The 23937-nt window shown below is 35.0% G+C and overlaps 1 protein-coding gene across 1 annotated transcript; it reads left to right on the forward strand.

Annotated features, from left to right (window-relative positions):
• Positions 1–20932, forward strand: LOC149418528 (focadhesin). The gene is made up of 15 exons (XM_089638551.1): positions 1–511; positions 1845–2045; positions 3061–3232; positions 3816–4098; positions 4446–5014; positions 5647–5870; positions 6471–6674; positions 7149–7435; positions 7956–8173; positions 9717–9959; positions 13654–13923; positions 16358–16563; positions 17239–17358; positions 18316–18523; positions 20070–20932. The coding sequence occupies exons 1-15, from the start codon at positions 237–239 to the stop codon at positions 20232–20234; spliced, it is 3645 nt and encodes a 1214-aa protein (XP_089494677.1). The 5' UTR covers positions 1–236; the 3' UTR covers positions 20235–20932.
• Positions 20933–23937: the final 3005 nt, after the last annotated feature.

Here is a 23937-nt window from a genome sequence, read left to right on the forward strand (position 1 = left end):
GGTTGGTGCATATCGATAAATATATTGCATTTTGCATTTATTAATAAAACCAATACGTTTACTCTATCACAATAAATAAATAATATTATTAGGTTATTTTCTATGTGTCAGTTGAATAATACAATGTTTTATACCATCTAGATCAATTGTGAGGTTAGTTGACTTATATTGAATCCAGCTCCCTTTTTGTTTGTACAATTCAATTGTTCTACGAAAAATAAAATAAAAGATTTGCAATGGAAGAAATAGAATACAAGCTCAAGTCGAGGAATGTCATTCTTGTGACGGAGGCGGTTGAGAGATTAATCGACTTGATAATACAAGCATCTGGAGACAGCCTGGAGATGGAAGAGACAGTCTATCCATTGACATTCCTCAAGGATAAGTGCACTTCAGAAGACCCCGTCGTGAGTCTGACGGCCAGCAAGGGTTTCCTCAGCCTCATCGCGGGAGGTATTCTGGATGCCTCTCCAGCCATGTCTGTTGCCATGTCCATGCTACCATCCGCCAAGTAAGCTTCTATTTGATGCTATCAATTAATTAACCCTTATTACATTAAACAATGCACCACTCTCTCCCAAAAACCGAGCAAGTGTCCAATTAGTAAAAGCTGCGAATTATATTAGTACTTACATACAAAATATGCTAAAAACAAAAAACACCACTATCGATCTTTCGTAAATTTTCCATATTTGGTTTACACTTAAGTTGTCATATTTATGCTTGTAAAAAAACTCCATTTTGTAATCTTATTCAAACAAAAAACATGGCAGAACAGAAACACATGCGACAGTTGCTAGAATACACAGAAGACTAACTATGGACTAACCGAAACGTCCAAAAACAACAATATTGGAGCCTAGGGCCTGGTAAAATAGTCAGCTTTAGGAAGCTAGATGGCAGTATGTACATATAGTAATTGAGGGTGTAAGATTAAAACCGTGTACTCATCTGCGAACTGTAACTGTTACCAAAAAGCGTGGTTCAACCATTTACCGGCACGTTCCAGAGTGGAAGATACTACCAGTATCGCCCTGGTGTAAGACCACCATTCAGAATTGAAACGTTGCTCCAAATGGCTTTAGCCGTGTTTAGTGACTAGATCTGAATAGCCAGGTACTTCCCCACCTTCCTCTTTCCCTTCCCCACTTACCTTCAGCCTCACAACATCCCCCAATTGGGGATGCCATAGTCTCACTGGCTCCAGACGGGAGCAGTTGGGACTCTTGTGAGGTATTCACTATAAAAAAAAAAAAACGGTTATGGGTACAGCTCGCAGGTGAGTACGCAGCTTTAGATAACCCAATTCGTCCAGTATAGGCACGAGGAGTACTACTGAATTTGAAATACAAATATTGGCCAAATTTGTTACAATGGATTTTTATTGAAGTAGTAAATATAACGGCTGATTACTAAGAGAGTACTTTATATGCACTTATTTTTAAGTTTAAATGTTTGACTGCAAATAATGAGCATAGGTTGAAGGCCGCTGGGTCAGCGAAGCCAATTAAAATATTTGTTCTCATCCAATGATTTTTTTACAAAATCTTTACTTCATTTTTGGTGTGTTTTTCGCCCGCCGTGCATGTGTTATAAAAGACAATTTATCTAATTAGCTTTTTTGGTAAGAATTACAATGCATTGTTAATGGTGTTTCCCTGTACCATATTTTAATTTTAAAGTTAAATTCCAAGTTATGGAGTAATTTTCTTGTTAATGTTACATGTGATGTCTTGCATATAATAATAATAATAATATTGGTCAATTTTCATAGCCCCACTTTTGTGAGTTATCACCTCAGGGGTGCTTATGTTCAAATTTCTAGAAATGGAATTATTTTCTAGGAATTATTCGGCTATCACCTCAATAATATCAGGAATCTTGGCGCTCATAGCAGAACAGAAGATATCTGCAGAATCAGACTATGTGTGTCACTGGTCCCTCGTATCTCCACAACACCCCCTAGTGATGGTTCTGCAGCAGCACCCGGTGGCCATAGACAATATCCTCAGCGAAGTGGAATCTATTTGCCTTTACAATGCCAAGTAAAATAATTATCTATTAACATACTTAATATTTTTCAGTACACTTGGGTTACGTATAGATACTTCTGGAGAGCAGTCTTTAAGTGTTTGTAATAAATAATAGAAACAAATGGAGATATGGCATGGAAGAGTGCCGACTGTCGCCGAGCTGCAACCAAACTGCATTCACTAGCTATCAAAGTGGCGAGGCCAATAGAAGTTTGGTGTGTAGGAGGAAACAAAAGCGGGGCACCACTGTGCGTTGATGCAATTTGCAGTACATAATATGGTTGAACAATTTTAGCGACACTTTTGTGCATCTTGTGCATAAGAAATAAACTAAATGGAAACACCACAGAGCTCATTTATAAAACTATAGTTGCTCCACATTTAGATTATTATTCTACTATGTTATATTTGGCCAATGAAGGAAATTTGAACAAACTAGATTTTATACAGAATAGAGCTATGAGATGTATACTGGGAAAAGGCAAATACGCAAGCATTAATCAAATGAGAGAGCAGCTAAATTGGATTCCAATAAAAAAGAGACTGTTATTTAATATGTTAATTTTTGTGCATAAAGTCATGAACAACCAAATGCCAAAATATTTTAAGGATGAAACTGTTTTAAATAGATCTGTTCATAATTACGAAACCAGAAATGTAAATAGAATTATATTGCCACATATGAAGAAATCTAAATCACAGAACTGCCTAATGTACAAAGGAATAAAGATGTATGATGAAATGCCTGAAAGTCTGAAGAATGAAGGAAGAATTAATGTATTTAAAAAGAAATTTTATGTTACAAAATGAAATATTATCTTGTTTATAATTAGTTAATTGAACTAACTAAATAAATAAAAAAATAAAATAAAATAAATCTTATCAAACACTGACATGAGCTCTGATGTTGGTGGTTGACAGGGGTCATTCTGATCGTCATATTGTGAACTATTTCAAATATAATACGGATTCCAAAAATCAAGTCCTAAATCTAATAATCAAGAGCTTTTATTAAAATTGATTTCAGGTTGTCATCACACAGTATAGAGTTGATGAGACCAGTTTTCCTGTGGATTATCTGTGATCCAAATGAAAATCAGACCATGCAAACCTACCATAGGGCCATCAACATTCTCCTCGGTCTGGAGACCAGTTCTGGACAAGTATCGTTGATATTGGAGTGCTTAGGTTGGCAGCAGGTATGAATCACCAGATTTCCAGTTTACCCTAACTAATTTTTTTCTAATTTGTACTCAATATCAAATCTATTTCTGTCTGTCAAAGTGTGAGGCATATAATTTTAAAGGCAGTCCTTTATATTTCAGTTGATTTCTGCAGATAATCTATTTATCTATATAAATAAAAATTTAAATGTTCATTTCTTCAAAATCTTAAATCTCCAAAAGTTCTTCACGTTGCAATCAAATGCGCGTGTGTTTTTTTATACCTATATTATATAGATGTTACCTGTGACAGTTAAAAACATGTTTTTTTTTTAAACAGTGCCATCTGTTGGACATAAAAGCACAACCGCTATTGTTTCTCTATCTGCACAGACAGACTGAGTCACAGCCAGCTCCAATAATAAACTAATAATATTTTTAAATTATTTCATCATGAATTTTATTCATTTGAAATATGATATTATATGAATTAGTAAAAATATTATTCAACGCATTATTAATTTATAGCAATTAGTATTTTAACTGAGCATAAAGTTGTTATATAAAATGAATTTTCATCAATTATATTTAATATTTGATTGATTGTATATACTTACAGACAAACTGCTGGTCGAAACGAACATACTGCTTATATACCTCAATTCTAGACTGGGCTATATCCAACAAAAAACACGATTTTGTTTGCTCAGTTGTACTGGTCCTGGGAAGCATCGCCATTGACATAATCCTCTCCGGGGAAGACCCAAGGCCCTGTTTCGGTGTCATTCAGAAAGCGCTTTGTTATCCCGGAGCTGAAATTTGCTCTGAAGTTTTACTCACTGTTCTGTCGGAGGCCATTTTGGTTTGCCCTATTGCGTACCTGACTGAACTTTTTATTTTATGTAAGTTTAGTAAAGTTATCATTATTATCTATCCTGGAGTAAAATACTTATTATAATTATTTTGTAGCTAAGTATCGACCCGGTTTTGCCTGTGGGATTTGATTGAAATTTTTTAACTAACATTATGGCATCCGATATGTGGCATCTAAAGTGTGCGGATGTACGACCGCTATTGTTCGCAGACATGTTTCCATCTTCTGCACACATCTCGAAGAAAGGAATGTGTAACCAGATTCTAATTGATATAAACAGGGTGCAGCAAAATTGCATGTAATGCTGCGCAATGTCTCGCACACAGGTCTGTAGATGTCGGTATACTAATGGATGTTGCTTATTATTAATTTTAGGCAGAAGCGTGCAGAAACTTAGTGGACCTTCAATATCAGAATACATATTTTCTTCGGCGGTATTGCAATGGCTCTACTACCCGACCACATTGGCCTGCAGCTCGACCGACATTGCCAAAGAAGTGCTAGACTCTATTTTTATAAGACCATCGATGACCCCTCCATCTAATTATACGCTAAAATTAAATTTAAGCAATGTTTTCAATTTTGTGAAAGCAACACACGGTAGAATTTATAAAGCCGCTGAACTAGTGACGAGTCACAGCAAGTTGGTGTCTGACAGAGAAATATTTCAAACATGGATCAAACAGTTGAATGAAAGTTCAAACGTGGAAATGAAATGCCAAACGGTCTTCTATTTGTTTGCACTTCTTTCACAAAAGAATTTTTCTAAGGATAACTACACAAATAAGCTGGAAATCCTCAAAGCGTTGAGAGAAGTTGTAGAATTTAAAAAAGAAATTGCAGCTGGGATGCTCCCTGTCGTCTTGCACAGTTTTAAACATTTAAAAGATCCTGGGGAAATAGTTGAATTCCTTCGAGAGATTATTCATCTCTCAATAACCAAGGTATGACTAATTTTAATATGATATAAAAAGTGTTGTCTCAATAATTTCACTGAAAACTTTTTACCACAGTAAAACTCTCTTATAAGGTTTTCTGCCAAAGGATAGGAAAAAAAAATTCTTGTGTGGTAAAATCATGAGATAATTCTTTTATGTCAGTCTTCAATGGACCAAAAAAACAAAACTTCTAGCATGAAAGGTTCTGATGTTTAAAATTTATTATATAAGTTTATATTATGTGGGTTTTGAGGTGATTTCTCACGAAAACGGCGCTATATAAATTAGCCAAATATTAAATATTATTTCACTGCACTTTATTACTAGATTAAAAACAGTGAAAGGTGAAAAGTTTGGTTTTCGGTCTCTTCAAATTTTGAATTTTTAAGTAGCCTAAGCTAATTTGAAACCCACATATGGATTTTTTTAACAAAATTTTTATTTTCAGTCCTTTCAAAAACCTTATAAAAGAATTTCACTATTATAATTATTATAGCTTTCATTGGGGAAGTAAAAAAAACATAATTATTAATTTTACAAATCTTTAATATTTCAATTCTTATACTTAAATCTCTTGCATCTTACAGAAAGATTTTATTATTCAGTTGTAAAACTAATACTTTATACTTTTGTTTAAGGAAAATGTACCGGTAATAATCCAGATATTGGTGGCATTCAATAACGAAAAGGTGTTCCCGAAATCAATACTAATTGATTTATACTCACTGCTGGTTGAGAACCAGACCAGGTGTTATCCCTATCTGCAAGAACTGTTAGTAGACAGCAAATCTTCCAACAATGATTCAGAATGGGAGGTACTTACCGCTAAATCTGCAGCAGTTAAACTCATTTGTAAAGAGAGGTCAGTTTATTTACATACATATATACTTACCAAATTTAAAATTGATGATCAACTGTCACTATTCATAGTTTTGCTATTTTTTTTTCGATTTATGATATTATTCTTAGATCCGAAAATGCATGCAAAACATCAAAAATTTAGCTTCTGATGAATTTAAAATGGACTCTAATAATAATTTATTACATTAATTTGTGATCTAATTGAGTGAAAGTGAATGTAGTATACAAAAAAGGAATGAGAGGAAAAGGATAACCAAAACGCTTACCACGTGAATATCTTATGGAGGAATTCAGGCATGCAAAACACTACTACAATACACTTTTATCATTAACTGTTTTTAATACTTTACAAGTCCAACAATAATTCAGAGCACTAAATTTAACTACATTTTCTTCATAGTGAAAAATCAACCAGCTTCCAAAACATTCCTTTTCTTTTTTCTGTCCCAAAACAATAGAAGTCGATTTTTTATTTTCTTCTTTTTTATGTAAGTGATAGTAAGGAAGGTAGGTACTTACTGTGAATAAATAACATGACGGTATGAACCAAACATTTATTTTCAATTCGAAAATTGTTGTTATATAAATTTTTTTTCATCAGGGCTGCAAACTACGGTGCAGAAATGGTTCCCATAATATCTAATCTCCTGAATCGCTGCACCGACACTAGCTCCTCGGGGGCCTACTGCCTGGCACTGGAAGCCCTAGCAGCACTGTGGCAGGCCCGCGTTGTAGCTCCTGCCAGTACATGGAGGGCCTTGGCCCCCAGAATCGGGAAGGATAAGAGGCCGGCCGTTCAAGAAAGGTACAGTGAAACTCACATATAGTTTTTGAAGAGACCAGAAAAAACATCTTAAGCATGAAAACTTCTTAAGCAGGAACTTCATAAGAGGGTTTCATTGTAGATATTCAATAATTTATTTTTTACTATCTCTAAAATATCTGTGAGGCCTCATAATCATCAACGGTGCTATAACTATTTAGGATTCCTGGCCACCTCTTATCCAATCCTGCCAGTCTTCTGCTATCTCTCTCCAATTCATTTTTACCCAAATACGCGGTGTTGATCTCAGCATCATCCTTCCACCCAAGTTTGAACCTATTATCTTGACCTTAATTGTTAAATTTAATTTATATTAAGTATACACTCGTACCTATAATAAACCATCTACTATATTAGGGTAAATCTTTTTACTATACACATTCCTTAGATGCCATAATGTAAGCTCTACACTTTGTATCCCTTTAACTACATTTCTTAAATATTATTTACTTCCAGTGTATGCAAGCTCCTCTCCCAGGTGCCCGAGCTGAACAACGAGACGCCCGAGTATGAGGTGTTCATGTCTGATGTGATCATTAAACTGTGGAGCTACGTGGTGGACTCGCATTACCCCGAGGTCAGTATCGCGGCGCTGCGGGCGCTGTCCCACTTCAAGACGGAGAGCATGACACTCAGACAAATCCCCGAGATCTACAGGAGGGGAATACAGCTTCCTCCGGCTTATTGCAAAACTCCTTCAGATGCCGCCAGGCGGCCAGAAGATGTTCTCGACTACATTCCAAGTATGTAATGATCATTTCGAATTTTAAAGTTTGAAGTAATCTCAGCAAAAGTTTCAACATCTTTATATATCATGTACTTCATTTGTCTCTCTATTATTAGTGTGTAAGAAAATGCTGCAGCAATGTTGTGATAAAGAATGTACGTCTGTATGCTATTTTTGGTGCCGTCACTGTGCTGTTGCCGTGGGAATTTTTAAAGTTACCATTGTATTCGTTAACAAAACTTGGTGAAAGTAAATTCCCAGTTTTATCCCAGATTTATTTTCTGTCAGAATTTTTTAAACACACTCATATATCTCGATTATGAAGGGATAAGTAAAATCATCATCTTTAAAAGATCTATAAAAGTTGTTTATAATGATAATAAATAACATGGGTGGTCTTCCATGTAAATGTTAAATTCCAAGGTTATTTAAATGTTAATTTTACAGAATTATTTGGTTTTTTTTGTGTAGGTTAAATCAGGTTGTATAGGTCAGATATTTATATTATAAAAAATAAAACAATCATCTCCCATTAGGTGAATGCTGGAGCAATCTGTTCCGCTACAGCAATGTGTCAGCCCTGGAAGGCGTGTCGGACCTGTGCTGGGCGCTGATGGATCGTGAGGTACGAGAATACCGCAGCAGCGTGTACTCCACCACAGACGGACAGGGTGTGCGCAGCGAGCCCCAGAGCGCCACCTACCTGCCCCCAGCCAGCGTCGTCAGGGGCCTGCTAGAGTTCGTCAGAAAGGAGGTTTGTCAAAATCTGTTTAACCACCAAATGCTTGTTAAAGTATTGTGTAATATGAGATTTATGACAACCACCCAGAATATCCATCTGTCCTGTGCCTCCCTAGATGGAGGGGCGGGCTCTGGCGACTTGCTTTACCGTCTCCTTGACCGGGGCAGACTACTTCTGAGGGCCCTGGAATTCTTTCTCATCCCTAGCGTCTTCTGTAAAATTTTCTCTCCCTTTTCCCAGTTACATAATTCTTTTAGGAAAAATCCGGGCTTTCAGTGCACCTTTTCCTCTGGAAGAGTGTCGGATGCTGGAAACCACGCACCATCCCGCCAAGATGAGACTGCCTTGCGATAGGATGGCTGTTTCTATCCTGGATACTATTTATTATTTTTCTTTATCTTTCAGTTGGTTACTCCTGTACTTTGGGTTTGGTTTCTCCATATTACCATCATATGATATGGATCGCCAACCCCCAAATAGAAAAATTGTAATTATTATGATTATAAGAAGAAGAAGAAGTGGTGCAATAAATAACAGTGGCCTCTCTCATTTTTTATTGTGTTGGTACTAATCCAACCTGAAAGCAACTGTTACTAACACTCTAAGTGACTGCTATGCAGGAACAGTTGAGGTCTTTTTAAAAAAGTAGAGTTGGGATAAACAATGTTTCCTTAAAACGCCGTTGCGAAAATAGTGGGGTAACCTCGACTATTTTGTCTTCAAAAAAAAATTACACCTTTTTTTCCACAAATTAATATTTTTTCATTTTACTAATAAAAATTTCCATAAAATTTTAAAAGTTTGATTTTCAGAGATTTTACATATTAACAAACGCAATGCAGAAATAAAACTTTATAACAATAATAATGACAAATGTGTCAAGTCTGATCGCACAAACCATCAGTTTCAATTACGTAATGATCGACTAGTATCGAAAGTGCACCGGCTGTCACCATTTTTTTTTTTTTTTTAAGTTTCTTTATTCATTGAAATTATTTGTTACATGCATCAAGGATTTTTCGACCACCATGCTAGGCACATGCCCGTGTTATGGTGGTCGATTTTCTACATTAACATATGGCAAATAGAAAATAAGAAAGGATTATTTTTATTATGGAAATCTGTATGTGCTTGATTACATTGGTAGGTACATTATTTGTAATTTCATGTGTGGTTGAGATTTGAAAATTTTTTTGCAATAAATATAGTTGGACATATGGCGCGTAATTTTAATGAATCTGTACAAAAACAGCGTTATTTCGAAAACACTGTTTTTCCGCATAACGGCTCAATTGTGATGTGATTTGAAACACCCAAACTCAGTCAGCAATAGTTTTTTTTTATAAGTTTTTAAAGTAATACTTTCAATCTGACTTTCCAAGGTAGTATATGTCAAGGTAACCAGATAAAACAGACCACTAACAAAACAAAACATGATAAAATTAATATTGATTAGGATAGGTTTTTTTTTGTGTTGTTATGTTCTGGTTTGTATCGGGACTGTCTGTCAAATTAAATAAACTTGTGAGATGAGATGTTTGTGTGGTGTTTCCAGTCAATCAACCCCACCTTCGACTGCCCCCCAACTTCGTTTTTGGACTGCCTGATGTGCCTGGGCCGGCCCCTGGCGCGCCCGCTGCCCCCGCTGCAGTGGAACTTCCTGCCAGAGTTGGTGGGCCGGGGCCAGCACTTCTGCAGTGCCGCCCTGGCCCTCGCCGCCCGCCAAGCTGCCATCTCCGGCACCTCGCTGCGCTTTCTGCAGAACTATATACCTGCGCTGCTGGTCATCAAATCAAAGGTGAGATTTTGTGTATTAAACTCAATGACATTACAATACAACTAGATAGGTTATTGTCTCACAAAATTAAGACAAAATATGGCAAGTAAGAAATACTCTTGTGTTTCCAGTTTAATTCTAACGTTGTTCAAAAGAATATGTGTGTTTGAATTGAAAATAACAGGCAGCAATTACATACTTCAAAGTTGTGGCGAATACTACATTCTACATCTAGGGTGTGATCACAAGGTTTCCATGATAACTCAACACACCTTTAACCCTTACCACTCTATCACTATTTTTTAATATTTTTTGTCAGCCAACTCTAATTTAAATACATAATGGCAAAATATTAATTTATTGATAGGCAGTTACAAAAAAAATCGTTAAAAATTCATTCGTTATGAATCGTTATTCTTCAAATAAAAAACAGTTTACAGAAAATTCTAAATAGATCGAACGATTTATTTAGAATACCACATTGTAAATCCAAATACGCGCAAAACTCTGTAATAGTACGTATCTGTGAAACTCACAATGCCTCTAGAGATGTAGACATTTTCAACCATAACTTGATATCATATAAAATTCAGCTTAATAAATTAATAAATTAAAATACTTTTATTTTATTCGAGTTTTTTGTTGTGAAAATTACATTATTATCACCCGTAGTGAATAGTATAGCTATGCGAAAAGTTGTATTTTTTCTTTTTGTTTTTAATTTTATGTATTTCTTTATTATGTTTATTTTTTGCCATTTAATATGTTGTATAGGTAAAAAATACTAAATCAACATTTAACTCAATGGAACTTAATTGGTCTAGAACATATGAATGCTTATTGTTATAATTTTTTTACCGTACGACTGTTTGCTTCCTAAATAAAAAGAAATAAAATAAAAACATTATGGACTACTTATATTTTTGCATAGTATGGTACTTTTTAAAACATTCTCCAGGATGGAGACCTGGTTTTCTGGAACAGGTCTCACAAAACCACACTGTTTCGCGTCTTCCCCCTGGAATCTTTCTGTTACTGCACACAGTACAGCCTTTAGAACCTTTGTCCGGTTTGGCAATGAAGTGTTGCTTGTTTTCTAATCGCTCCTCTGCATCTAACGTACTTGGGCGTCCCCTTTTTCTGGATTCCCAACCAACCCTTTTATCTCCTACTAATTGAGTAATAAGCTCTTTTCTAAACCTTTTGTGTGAAATTGGCTGCAACTATTTTGTCACGCGGTCTCGGTTGTATATAATGAAACTGTTTATTACACAAATATCTAAGAGTCTGGAATTCTAATTCCGGAAGTCGTAGGAGAATATGGAAACTCGGGAATCATGAAAGTTTCAGTCATTTCATTCCAAATATTTTGCTCAATATGACTTTCGACATTTGTTGTACATACTGTCATCATTATCATTGTTATTTTCTGTGCTGTTAACACTATCATCATCAGGATCTTCAAAATCACTAGCAACAGGCTCGTACTCACTGTCACTTTCATAAGATTTATCTTCCGAAAACACTTGGTATTCAGATGCCATATCACGCCAAGTTCCTGCCATTTTAGGTTATGTCAATTTGCAAAGGTTATTTTATAGTAAAATAAAAACGGAAAACAGTCAAAATCTTATGAAAACTTGAATTTAAATGTTTTTTTATCGAATAACCACAAGAAACAACGTCACTAGTCAAATTTTGCGCACAAAAACACACCGCGCGCGCACGTCTTATCTTGTTGGCCGCCAGCCGACAACTGAGTTGTAGCGTACAAATAGTGATGTCGGCTGGCACCCGACAAATGAGTGGTAAGGGTTAAAAGTGATATAAATTAATTAAAAGAAAAAAACCTGACATATAAAAAATGAAAAACGTAACCTATAAACCTAACTTATTTAAGCTAGTTTTTCACTTTTTAAGGGTCATTTTTATAAGTTATCTGGTCACCGATCATAAGTTATGTTTACTTGCTTCCACAATTCTAAGACGAATATAGATCGCTGTATGAGACGATCTATTGCTAATAGGCTGTCCTTCTTATACTTATGTGTTGCTATGTTTGCTATCTCCCTTTCTCTAATGGCGCTGAAAATCTTGGCGGGAAACAATTGAAATAATTGTATTTTTTATAATAATAGTTTTTATTTGCACGCATTTACAAATGAAATACTATTCTTTGGCTTTTTCTAGTCTTTGCCGTGTAATGCAAACACTTTCTCATCGCAGCAAAGGGCATTTTGGCACTTTTTATGCAATTTAATTAAAGATAATACACAAGCGTCGGGAGTGTGGCGAACCCATCGCTCAGGGAGTGGAAACACGATATGCATCCCAAGCTAAAGTGTGAGCTACCGTGCTCAGGCTGAATGACCTGGGGAACAGTGTCACGAACGGTGCCTCCGAGAAACAGGGTCGCATTTCGGAATATTTAGACCTTACCCCAGCACTCGGGGCTCTGCTGGAGTAGATTTTCTATTTCCCTGGATACCTGTGGGACGAAAATTGGACCATTCAAAAACTCCCTCTTCTCTCGTGGGGCCTTCAGGGAACCAAGGAGGAGTGGAGAAGAGCGACGAGACCCTCTCCCCTCGTGGGGCCTTCAGGAAACCGAGGGGGAGTAGACTCTTCCGACATGGGGCCTTCAGGGAACCTAGGAGGAGTAGATTCCTCCGTCGTGGGGCCTACAGGGAACCGAGGAGGAGTGGAGAAAAGAGGCACATAATAAAATAATTATCTTTATTGAAATAAATTATTTACAAAATGCACGAGAATTCCCTATTAGCATTTCTTTCGCTTGCCACTTTTGAGATGTCTATAGTTTGTAATGTCATTGATTATGATTGCACCTTTTTTTAAACAGAAATAAGCAGGGTTGAAGAATCGTGCCTACGGTATTAAGCCCTGCAATTGCAGGATTAGCTTGTACAATGTACATACTTCTTGACATCAAATATTACATCTAAAAAAATTTATGATTGTCAAATTTATAAACAAGCGGTTGGAGATTCTTTTGTAGATGCCGCTATAAACATTACATTTTTTTTTATTATCCCCTAAAACCAATAAAACCAATTGCATGTTTTAATAATAACAAAAACAGGTTTACATATTAACATAAATCTTTTTTTTTCTAATTTTAATGATAGCAGCTTAATAACAATGAAATGTTTTACAGTAGTGTCGCAAATGTAAATATTTACGCCGTTTCAAAAATTTATAGCAAACGAAGTTTGTGATCTTAACCCCTACAATAACAAATGTAAAACGTCCTTGAAATTATTGTATCAGTAAACACAAACAGTACAGAAATTTAGCATTAATTTTACTGTAACACTAGCACAGACCCGTGAAAAATCACGGGATATTATAAAATGTTTTATTATAAGACATACATATTATATAACAAAGCGATGAGGAAATAGATTAAATATATTGAAAAAATAATCAATACAAAAGAATCTTGCCGGACAAAACTGAAATGAATAAAATAACTAAAAATTTACTCGTTTAACAGAGCCGATGTTACTCGGTGTTGCCATTGTAGGTAAAAAAATTATTTCAAGATTTTATTTATTTTCTACATTTTCTTGTATTGACGTTGTATTGAAATACTTTTATTAATTTATGACTTTCAATTTACACTGGCAGTGGTATATGTTGTACAAAAAAAATTGTAGGTCCATATGATCACAGTTTGTTCTCTCTTATTTTGCAGGAAGAAGAGCTATGCAAAGTAATGGAAGCCCTCCCGGTACTATGTAAGAATGTTCAAAGCAACTTCCTCCGAGACACTTTGTGGAAGATGCTGGAATACACCTTCCAGCGAGAGGATTCAGAGGACGAAGGTGAAATAAAATTTGACATGAACTCATTGCTGTTATCCATAAAGGATTGCCTCAAAACAGACAGTATTACTGAAGACAATAGAAATATGTTATCCGGTTTAATTGAAAGTTATTTTGAAAAACTGGATAGCGAACATAAGGTTAGTTATTAATTAAATAATTTATTTGTAATAATTGTTTCTTGCTCTTTCCTTTCTCAAAATAATAATTTTAAAATACAGTGGTGCCTCACACAACGAACGCCTCGCACAGCGAATGCTGCACACAACGAACTTCCTTTTCGTTCATTTCACGATTCATACAACGAACTTCGCTTCACACAACGAAGTCGCCCGACCTTCTACGATCACTGCCGATTAATTGCATCCTCCCGCGCAGGCAGTCGTTAGACTCGCTAGTCACTGCAAGTACGCTTAACTTACGCACGTATCGCAGCAATCGTTCTTCATTACGAATTAAATCGCACACGTATCACGGCAGTCGTCCTTTTAAGATAAACTCAACATTTTTTTTATATGATGGGTTCTAAAAAAAGCAGGAAGGTGATTTCTCTTGAAATGAAACAGGAAATAATTAGAAGGAGTGAATGTGGGGTAAAACAGTGTGACCTCGTCAAAGAGTTTGGCCTCAACAAGACCACCATTTTCACCATTTTGAAAAACAAGGATGCAATAAAATCAGCCAAAGTAGCCAAAGGAGTATCAAAACTATTTAATGAAAAACATAGATCTTCAATCCACGAGGAAATGGAGAGGCTATTAGCGATTTGGATTAAGGACAGGCAGGTGAAAGGTGACGTAACAACCCAAGATATTATCTGTTACAAGGCCAAGATAATTTATGAAGATCTAAAGAAAAACATCCCTGGAAGTAGCAGCAATCAAGATAATAAAGAAGATTTCAAAGCCAGCAGGGGGTGGTTTTTTAGATTTAAGAAAAGGTATGGAATCCACAGCGTTAATATGCATGGTGAGGCTGGCAGTGCTGATAAAAAAGAAGCAGAAAAGTTCTCTATTAATTTTCAAAAATTTATTATGGATGAAGGATACTGCCCACAACAAGTGTTCAATGCCGATGAAACGGGTCTTTTCTGGAAAAGAATGCCGAGCAGAACATTCATTACAAAAGAAGAGAAGAAATTGCCAGGACACAAAGCCATGAAGGACAGACTTACCCTTATGATTTCGTCTAATGCCAGCGGAGACCTCAAGATCAAACCTCTATTGGTTTATCACTCTGAAAATCCAAGAATTTTTAAGAAAAATAACGTTATTAAGTCCAAATTGCCCGTCCATTGGAAGTCCAATCAAAAAGCCTGGGTGACCCAAGTTATCTTCAACGAATGGATTCTGGAAACCTTTGCTCCTGCCGTGAAGAAATTCTTGTTGGAAAAAGAACTGCCGCTCAAAGCCCTTCTGATACTTGACAATGCCCCTTCTCACCCAAAAGACCTAGAAGAAATATTGCAGGAAAATTATCCTTTTATCAAGGTGCAGTATTTGCCACCAAACACCACATCCATTCTCCAGCCAATGGATCAGCAAGTTATTGCGAACTTTAAAAAACTCTACACTAGAGCCCTCTTTAATAAGGTGTTTGAAGAATGCGAGTTTGGTGGAGACAATATGACTATCCGAATGTTTTGGAAGGAGAAATTTGATATCCTTTTGGCAATACGACTTATACAGAAGGCCTGGGAAGAAGTGTCACAAAGGACCCTCATTTCTGCTTGGAAGATGCTTGTGCCTTCGTGGATTCAGGAAGAAGCAGTAGTTGATGACACAGAAGTGGTGAAGGACATCATCACAGTGGCCCAAAGGTTGGAATTAGAGGTAGAGGAAGAGGATGTAGAGGAGCTTATTTAGGAACACAAAGAAGAGCTGACAACTGAAGAGCTCCAAACACTTCTGGCCCAACAACAGGACAATGCTCAAAGGGAAGCGTCATCTGATAACGAGGAGCAACAATCAAACAATCAACCAATTCCAACTGCTGACATCAAGAACATCCTGGTCAAATGGAAAGCAGTTCAGGAGTTTACCAATGCCCACTATCCGGATTCCGCTGAAGCAAACAGGATCAACGACCTGTACTCCGATACTCTTGTCCGTTATTTCCGGCAGATGTTGAAGAAAAGAGAGAAACAAACGACTTTGGACAGGTTTTTCACTGCACCATCGGCGGAAAATGGATGAAGATGTGCAAGATTCGATTATTTCTTAAAATTAAAAAATGTGTGTTTTTTTCATTATGTTTTTAGATGTATCTAAATAAAAATAATAACAAAAAATTTATCTTTTTTTTATGTCATCTTACCATATTTTATGCTACAGAACGAATTATTTTTTTTAACATGTATTGTTATGGGAAAACGCGTTTCACATAACGAACTTTTCGCATAACGAACTTGCTCCTGGAACGAATTAAGTTCGTTGTGTGAGGCACCACTGTACCTAATTATTTATGTACATACAATTTGGTACGAAAAATTATTTCAACTCGGGAAGTAGTAAGTAGGCACCTATATCCATAGACAATCATCAATAATAACACCTACACTTTTTTGTCTCCCAGTATTGGCCAGCTCTAGTGGAGGTGTGTGGAGAACTCTCTTCAGAGTACCTGGAGAGGCTGACTTCACCCAGTAGCTGGTGGGAAGTGCCCGGGGAATTGCTCCGTAAGGCCTGCTGCGTAAGGGTGCATATGGCTTGTACTAGTAGCCAGGAGTGTCCCATTGTTTGGCTAAATGAAATTATTGATGCGAGCATCAACCTGCCAAGGTATGACAAACTGTGTTTTATTTATTTTCTATTAAATTTAATGAATTTTATATTACAAAATATTTTTTATTTATTTATCGTAACTCATCTGATTACGCACAGCATTTCAGAGGTAAATCCAGCAACTATTATACATGAGCAGAAAAGGCCCAAATCAATCACAATTTTCTTTTCTCTGTTTGTTAAAAATAGTGAATTTCTTCACACCAAAAAATCACTTATTATTAATTATTCACATGTAGAAACACTTCAGACACAAGAATACATAGTTTTTATAATTTTCAAAAATCATTTATTAAAGTTATAATGACTTTAAAAACAGGCGCGAACGAAATATTTCAATGCAGCTAAAAACGCCCGGTGATTGATCAAGCGTTCAAGGACGAACGATGACATCACTGTTGACCGGCCCGAGTAGATCCTGCAAACTGATGGCGGCGGCAGCGGCAAAGGTGTGACCTAGCACTTGTGACGTAGCGGTCAAAATGGCGCATGACCGTTTTCAGAGCCGAAATAGCACGCAATTTTTAAAACTACTACAAAAAATTGAAAATGCATTTAAAAAAAAAAGAAAAAAAAGAGGCACATAATAAAATAATTATCTTTATTGAAATAAATTATTTACAAAATGCACGAGAATTCCCTATTGTACACATATTATATTATTTGTTCTAGGGAGCATGTTTACATTTTACAAAACATTTGTCCAGCCCTGATGAAGGCAAAATGTGACGAATCTTCTGTCAAGGACTGGCTTTTACAACTCATGGCTAGAACACAAGTGCACATGGCTGAGTAAGATCAATACTTTCTATCAACAAGTATAATCACTAATTAACAATCATTTTTGATCAATCAGTCCCATGAGAGTCGTCATTGACTTTCTTAAGATGCATAAAGACATCATGTGATGCCTCGTGTTTCGAACCTTATGCAAAATGTTATTAATGTCATTAAAAAAACATTTAAAATAAAATAACAAAAGTCTCATAAGTGTTTGAAAAAATTTATAATAACAGTGTTTTTCATTGAAAATTTTAATTTATTCATTTAGCAAAACAGCATGCATCTAAATATGCATGGTTTTATAAATTGGATTTACTGTTTTCGACATCAAATCCAAAAATTGTGAAGGATTGCTTGAGACTTTTAAGATCTTTTTTTTTCGGCGAAAAATAAGGAGCAGTAGTCAAAATATAATTCTGACATTTTGCGGGAAGAGGTTAATAATAAACATCTTTATTACCTGAGCTGTACAGGTAACAGAGTCTATAAAGCTGTGCATGCCCCGTGAAAAGAAGAATATTTTAACAAAAGATATTATCTACATTTGCGAACCGATCCACGAATTATGGGAAAGGAACGAAACAACAGCAAGCGGCGTTTCACGCTATTTGCGGTTCCTTCTTATTTCCTTTACCATAAGTTGAGGTTCAGTTTGGCAGTTCGGTTCGCGTATGGATACGTAGCATAATATGGGGCTTTTCACTTAAAAAGTACAGATAGACACTTCATTTTGCAGATGAGAACGATTTCACTGTAGATATTTTGAAAACAACTAAAAACTATGATATTTAAAAAAATGAGCATTTATTCATTTGGTGACTTGCAAACATATTTAGTTATTTTACCCCTAAGGACCCATAGACAATTTACCACTATGGATCTCAAATGGACCACGTATCTACTACGTAGATAGCAATTGTAATAATTCATTTTCAGTAATGTTAACAACTTTATTTATTTTTTTAGTCAATCATCTACGGAATCATCAGTGACCTTCCTCTGCGATGCGGTGATCCTCAGTGTGGTCTTGTTTTCCAGCTACTATGTGTTTGGCTGGAGGGACACCAGGGCGCTTGTGACCTCGAGGGCTATGAGACTCAGCATGTTCCCACAGGCCCTGTGTTTCCTATTTGTCAACTCCAAACACAAGCAATGGGCCAATGTCGGTGGTCAGGTATGCAGATTATCTTTAATTTATTTAAAATAATGGGGTATTTTCACAAACTATGAATACCATTAAAAGTGTACGAAAGATTTAATTATTATTTTTTTGATAACACTTGTATAGCACAGTTTTTTGCTGTTTCACTTCAAGCATGCTATAACGTCATTATAATGTAAAAAACGCTACTGGTGAGATGGCTGTCAGCGACGTTGGCCGGTGTGACGTCAACAACGCCATATTCACAAACAAAAACGAACATGTAATTTTGGCGGAAAATCAAAAATGGCACATTTATAATCATAGAAAATATATTCATCATTTTATCTCAAACCAGTACAAAAAATGTAGGTTTGGATTAAAATATTGTATGAAATTATGTTATTCTGTCAATATGAAAGCGTACATGCTCAATAATTGTACTGTCGATATTTTTAAAATATCTGTATTATTTATCTTGTGTAGTTGTTTTATAAATTGAATACCATAACCTCAGCTCTGTCATAAAATACATTTTTAAATTCTTTAAGCCGCCAAACTTGTCGAATTCCGCTGCAAGCTTAGTATGCAAATAAATTATAAATAGCACTTGGTTTCAACTTAATTACTACAGAAATAACTTCTTTTTTGGGGGGGGAAATAAAAGATGCAAGTTCCATTTTTTCTTAATCAAAGTTATGTTTGAAGGTTAGGAAATCCGCATAAATTATTAAAGTAACCCAAACTAAAGAGTGTTTTTTTTTAAAGAGCCTTTGCATGTAGTGGAATCCAACTTGTTTACCGGTACCTCCAGGGGGGTATAACTCCGAGAAAAGAGTGGGTCAGAAAAAAAGACACGGTAAATCTCTATGGCTGTGTATCTGTGACGTATATTTTCCACAAACCAGTGCGAACTTCATGCATGTTTATAGGCCGCTGTCAAAACATGAAAATGTCAAAAAATGTTAAGTGCGATGTGAAAGGATGTACGGACAATACATCGATTCGACACCGGTTTCCGAGTTTTAAGGAGTACCCTAGTCTTTTTCGCAAATGGTCAATACGGATTGATAGATTAGAATTTATTACGAAATACAAAAATCTTCTGTGTTTTTCATTTTTCTGTTAAAAGCAGAGAAATATCAAAATTCGTTACTGTCGTAAAAAAACATTTCAAATTTGATAATCTTATAAATGTTCTTCCTTTATTTAAAGGATTTTAAGTCATTTTAGTTTATTTTTACGACAGGTTGATTGTTCATCTCAGAACAAAATTTTAGGCTAGTGAATGGGATTGGCTTCGAATGAGAATTATAATGTCCATGGTTACGCCTTTTTTATAGTTTCTATCCTAGTCGATGGTGAGTATGTGTAGTAGTGACGTATATTTTTCAGTTACAGACTTTTATCTATGGCAAACAAACCCATGGGCTCAGTACTAAAAACCCGAAGATATTGATCTAGTGAGTGGTTCATTTATGGGTACCTCTTTCATTGCAGTCCCACTTTACTTCATAAATTTTAATTTTGTTTTATGGCCTCTTATGTTATGTTTTGTTTTTTTTTTTTTTAATTCCAGATACTAGAATGGCTCCACCATAGTCGCTCTAACAAGGAACTCCCGCAGTTGTACAGGGAGACCTTTCACTTAGCTCTTGTGGCCGGGAGATCAAGCCCATACTTCAAGAATAAGAAAATTTGGACTAAATTCTTAAGCCAGAAACCAATTCTCCAGGATATTTAATAACCTCCATTTTGTAAACTTTAAATTTCTAAGGCAACCTGTTTTGTAATTATCAACCACTACTTTTTTTTTAATTCTTTTGTAGGTACATATTTAATTTCTTCGAAATAAAACCATTTTTATCTAGGTACTAGCGCAGACCTCTGAAAAATCATCAAACATCACAATTTATTGTTGGATTGATAATTAGTGCATGTTAGCTAAAAAATCAGAAACCCTAAGAAATTTAAAAAAAAGAAGAACACATTTCAAATAAAGAATTAAAATAATTTTCTGATAAAAAAATTTTAATCCATTGAAAATGACAATTAAAATAATTTTCTATTAAAATTTTTTATTATAGGTAGGTACTTTATCGCTTTTCTGAATTCTTAACACAATCAGTTTGAATTTAAAAAATGATACTTAAATTCAAAACAAATCCGAGTTCATTGAACCAGAGTTCAGAGAACTCACGGACTGACCCACAACCGAAATTAGTATGATTGATGATAAGCCATAACCACAATGTAATATAATATAATATGATGGTTGAATCATAAAAGTTTAAAAATAATAAAATGCAAAATACAAGTACCTACAGCTTGACATTGATAACTTTGCAGTTGGTGGTGTTGCTAGTGTAGATTCTGTGGATACAAAAAATCTATGCATTTAATCGTTAGATCCTCCTTTTGTTGCCTTCAAAATTATCCTTGTCAAGCTGTTACTGCATCAATCCTTAATTGAGTTTTACTACCCCAAAAATTCCCTAGATCCCATGTTGGATTCCGGTTGAAAGGTCGTCTTGTCTTCCCCTTTCAATAATTTAAAAAAAAATTTAATAAATTTAAAATAAATCAAATTTAATAATGTTATAATAATTATTAAGTTCTGCAAGTATTTCTGTTATTTTTACAGTTTTAAATGTGACAGTTGTTTCGGCTTTTGAGGCCATTATCAAACTGTCACAGTTACATTATCACATTTGATTTATTTTAAATTTATTTAAAAAATTAAATGGAGTTCTACGAATTAAACACCAAAACAATAAATAATTTAAAAAATTGTTTTTTCCAGAAGCAAATTTTATGAGGGAAATGTTATGCCGTCTTCCTTCCACACAGGTGGACGAAAAACAACATCTCTGTTTTAATTTGTTAGGTTTTAGGCTGTATAATTGTCTTTTTTCCTAAAAATAGAAATACCAATTACTTATACAAGAGTAATAAATATTATGACTGCATCCACTATGGCCCTACACAGTTTGGTGCCACCAATAATCTGAGTAATATTAAATTTGGAGTAGGTGTTGTAAAGAAAACAAGGTAAGAAAAGTAATAAAGCCTGACATTTATTTGATGTCCTGACTTTTACATAAAACAAACCTCAATAAATTACATTAGGGCATTAATTAACATTATTATTATTATTTAATTCCCAGTTACATCAATGGGATATGCAATTCAATTTATCCATATTGACACTATAGAAAAATAGAATATTAAAAACAAGACGGGAACAAATATAATCAATGTAATACTCAAAATATCTTTGGTTATACTAGTAGGTACAACAAAGAAAAGAAAAGAGAAAAAAATATTGATTCCTTTGTGTAAAATTACATCAAATTAAAAGTAAGGTATATGGTAAAAATAACATCACATCTTAATTCCTATGTCTGTGATCACATCACACTCTGGGCATTTATACTGGGACATTTTCCTTTTATTAGAAATGGCGCATACTCGGCAGGCTCTGTGAAGTTTTTGAGAATTATTTCCCTTTATTGGGTGGGGCATATGTTTTGCTAATGCCTTAGCAGTTAGTCTCAGAGGTAAATCGTGTGAAGAGCGAGAATGAGGCTCAGATCGGGAAGTTTCATGATATCGTCACCTTAAAGCAATAGTGGGATATCTTCCAAAAATACACTTTTGAGATAAGTATGCAGTTCGATGTAAAATTTTGAGCTCTACATGATGCATTACTGGGATATTTTGTAAAAAAAAAATTGCCAGTGTTACAAGTAAAATCTCAGTATTGAAATGTTCGGTCACTCAGAGAAACACTGAGATATTGATGTTGTCCCACTGTTGCTTTCAAAAGGTCGTTTAAAATACTGAAATAAATTTATTGTCTCATTGTAGCTCTATAGTTTTCAACAAGTTGGGTGATCTTGGAAGAGAAACATAAATAATCTGAAGGTGAATACTGGTCAAGAGTATGTAGCAAAGTCAGGAAAATACGCAGAGCAAAACAAATTAAGCCTGTACTGTGTACTAATTGTAAATACAAATGTTCTGAATCTGTTTTGGAAGTTGATCGATTAAAATATTTTAATATTTATGATTCCATGAATGCTAGCTAACAGTGGTTATTATTTTGAGAGAGATGGACATAACATACGTATGTGTAAGATTTTTTTATGGCAACCTTTTATATAAGCAATAATACCATAAGCACTGCATTAAAAAATAAAACAGACAGCTTCCTGCAAAAGGATGATTTAGTTGATGGTGTTATGAATCACATCAACAGCTTTAGTAGAGTGGAATCGCACTATTATCGTGCAGGATCATCTCGGATCTCCAAATATCCATAAGATGTACAATTTGTACAAATAGAAGTGTGTCTCGGTATGTAATCTCTATGTTACACACTCTACATACAATTCAATACCAAATTCAATATATATTTTTTTTAACCAAAAAAAAACCTTTGTGGATTTTGTGTATAATACAATTATAGTACTGCAAATGAGATATTAGAAAAAATAATAATACTCTGAACACATTCAGAATGTAAAGCTATCTCGACAAGAAAAAGATAAAAACATTACCAAGACCACTGATGATACTGTAGTTGCCATTTATGACTTTCAAGCTGTTATGCCGTTGCCAAATGGCAATATATTTATTTTTTTATAAGAGCAAGTTAAACGTTATAACTTCTGTATTTACAATACCAAACACGACAGGGCCATTGTTACATGCGGCATGAGGGTGTAGCTAAAAGATGCACAATTGAAATATCTACCTGCGTGTACACATTTTTAAAAGACCTTTGCCAAGGGAAACGGGAAGTGATCTTTTATTCTGATAACTGTGTGGCACAGGCTGATAACTGTGTGGCATATTTATTTTCTATGTACATGCATGCACTATGAACACTTGATATTCAAATCATTACCCATATATACCTAATTGTTGGGCACTCAGAGAACAAAGGAGACTCCATTCATTATTGCATCGACAGAGAAAAGGTCAGGGTTTTAAAACAAGGCCTAATATTTATTCCAACGGAGTTAGCGATGATCATAAAGTGTTCCAAGAAGAATGAACCTCGTTATAAGTTAACAGTAATGGAAACAACGGACTTCATTGACTGGAAGAAGGTATGTGAGAAGACTGGAAAAAATTTCTCAGTAAACATGGACAAAAATAAATGTATTTGGAATAAAGTTAAGATTTTACAGATCACTAAAGACGAATCGTTAGTTATCAAATACAAAAGCACCTACACCGAGGATCCATTTAATCAGAGCATTAATGTGAGAGAGCGACTAAAGAATGTTCGGAATGAGAATAGTATAATTCTAGGACCAGCTTATACACTATACAGTTCCACCTACAATTCCACCGAATAAAAATCGTGATTTCTTATTTGTTTGCCAAAGTGGTGTTATACCAAAAAAACCTCATAATTTGTTTTGAATTAATTATTA

This window comes from Hesperophylax consimilis, chromosome 13 (genome assembly GCF_061612785.1).
Source record: "Hesperophylax consimilis isolate HC1 chromosome 13, BYU_Hcon_1.0, whole genome shotgun sequence".
Taxonomy (NCBI): Eukaryota; Metazoa; Arthropoda; class Insecta; order Trichoptera; family Limnephilidae; genus Hesperophylax; species Hesperophylax consimilis.